The sequence below is a fragment of the Oncorhynchus gorbuscha genome, unplaced genomic scaffold (assembly GCF_021184085.1).
Source record: "Oncorhynchus gorbuscha isolate QuinsamMale2020 ecotype Even-year unplaced genomic scaffold, OgorEven_v1.0 Un_scaffold_1617, whole genome shotgun sequence".
In the NCBI taxonomy this organism is placed as follows: Eukaryota; Metazoa; Chordata; class Actinopteri; order Salmoniformes; family Salmonidae; genus Oncorhynchus; species Oncorhynchus gorbuscha.
This window is the reverse complement of record NW_025746345.1, coordinates 125,001-127,244: the sequence shown is the minus strand read 5'-3', so window position 1 is coordinate 127,244 and position 2,244 is coordinate 125,001. Positions and strand designations below refer to the sequence as shown.

Genomic DNA, 2,244 nt, shown 5'->3' with positions numbered 1-2,244 from the left:
GAGGGGAGGGAAAGGAGAGGAGAGGAGAGGGGAAGAGAATAGGAGAGGTGAGAGAAGAGGAGGTATGAGAGGAGAGAGGGTGAAGAGGGGAGAGAGAGGAGAGGAGAAAGGAGAGAGAGGGGACGTCAGAACTCATAACAGAAACAATCTTTTGTCTTCTGTATGAATGTTGTATCTTCCTACATGGGGAAGACGTTCCAAACCACTATGATCAGATAGTTCAACCAAACTACGGTTATGTTTGGTCCACAGTAACAACTAAAGCTGTATTCATTAGCTAAGTAAGGTAGACCCACCCATGACGACACACACACACACACACACACACACACACACACACACACACACACACACACACACACACACACACACACACACACACACACACACACACACACACACACACACACACACACACACACACACACACACACACACACACACACAGTACCTTCTCGTAGTTGGTGAAACCGCCCATGACAGCGGGGTCCACGATGCCGTTGAGCAGCATGGAGAGGGGTTGATGGGAAGGTTGAGTCGGTTCAGGACGCTGCACCATGTTGCTGATCTTCTCATTGGTCAGTTGCATCGTCTCCATGGCATTCTCCAATGGGCTGATCTCCTCCTGAACACAGGAAGCAGGAAGTAAAAGAAGGTTATAAGTTCTGATTCATTTCCAGGTTGAGGTCCATCTGTGAGTGAGACATTTTAACACCAATCTACAGACTAACAACAGGGACATTATAGGAAACGGCTACCTGAGGGGTTCTGATTCTACAGAACTAACAACAGGGACATTATAGGCAACGGTTACCTGAGGGGTTCTGATTCTACAGAACTAACAACAGGGACATTATAGGGAACGGCTACCTGAGGGGTTCTGATTCTACAGAACTAACAACAGGGACATTATAGGGAACGGTTACCTGAGGGGTTCTGATTCTACAGAACTAACAACAGGGACATTATAGGGAACGGCTACCTGAGGGGTTCTGATTCTACAGAACTAACAACAGGGACATTATAGGCAACGGCTACCTGAGGGGTTCTGATTCTACAGAACTAACAACAGGGACATTATAGGAAACGGCTACCTGAGGGGTTCTGATTCTACAGAACTAACAACAGGGACATTATAGGGAACGGCTACCTGAGGGGTTCTGATTCTACAGAACTAACAACAGGGACATTATAGGGAACGGCTACCTGAGGGGTTCTGATTTCTGAATCTCTGGGACAGACGAGTGATGACAATGGCAGAACATGTGTGGATTGTCTTGAGTAAATTACAGTTTATACATTCCCCCCCCAACCTAAATGTAGAAGGATCTGTGTGACTGCCTGGCAGGGTGACAAATCTCCAATCTGCGGTAACCGGAGCCTGGCCAGCCTCTTAAGACCGGCATCAGATGGAAGGATTTACAGAGACTATGGAATCTATTCGTTCTGGATTAATGACGTGGGAACATTGACTTTACATGTCAGTCACGATGTAACACCGAATCGTTCAGGACCCTGTTCCCACCTCATCTGGGTGACTAAATACCGTGGGTTCAGGACCTGCCCTGTTCCCACCTCATCTGGGTGACTAAATACCGTGGGTTCAGGACCTGCCCTGTTCCCACCTCATCTGGGTGACTAAATACTGTGGGTTCAGGACCTGCCCTGTTCCCACCTCATCTGGGTGACTAAATACTGTGGGTTCAGGACCTGCCCTGTTCCCACCTCATCTGGGTGACTAAATACTGTGGGTTCAGGACCTGCCCTGTTCCCACCTCATCTGGGTGACTAAATACTGTGGGTTCAGGACCTGCCCTGTTCCCACCTCATCTGGGTGACTAAATACCGTGGGTTCAGGACCCTGTTCCCACCTCATCTGGGTGACTAAATACTGTGGGTTCAGGACCCTGTTCCCACCTCATCTGGGTGACTAAATACCGTGGGTTCAGGACCTGCCCTGTTCCCACCTCATCTGGGTGACTAAATACTGTGGGTTCAGGACCCTGTTCCCACCTCATCTGGGTGACTAAATACTGTGGGTTCAGGACCCTGTTCCCACCTCATCTGGGTGACTAAATACCGTGGGTTCAGGACCTGCCCTGTTTCCACCTCATCTGGTGGGACACAGACACACACTCACCGTGGAGACAGACCTGATGTAGACACACACACTCACCGTGGAGACAGACCTGATGTAGACACAGACACACACTCACCGTGGAGACAGACCTGATGTAGACACAG

General features: G+C 49.3%; 1 protein-coding gene across 1 annotated transcript in view; it reads right to left on the bottom strand.

Annotated features, from left to right (window-relative positions):
* Positions 1-451: 451 nt before the first annotated feature.
* LOC124023374 (dedicator of cytokinesis protein 1-like) overlaps positions 452-2,244 on the bottom strand; it is a gene marked incomplete at both ends in the record, with an annotated part of 103,273 nt that continues 101,480 nt past the window's right edge. Inside the window, one exon of the mRNA XM_046337901.1 lies at positions 452-625. Within this exon, the coding sequence (XP_046193857.1) occupies positions 452-625 (174 nt within the window). The remainder of the gene's footprint in view (positions 626-2,244) is intronic.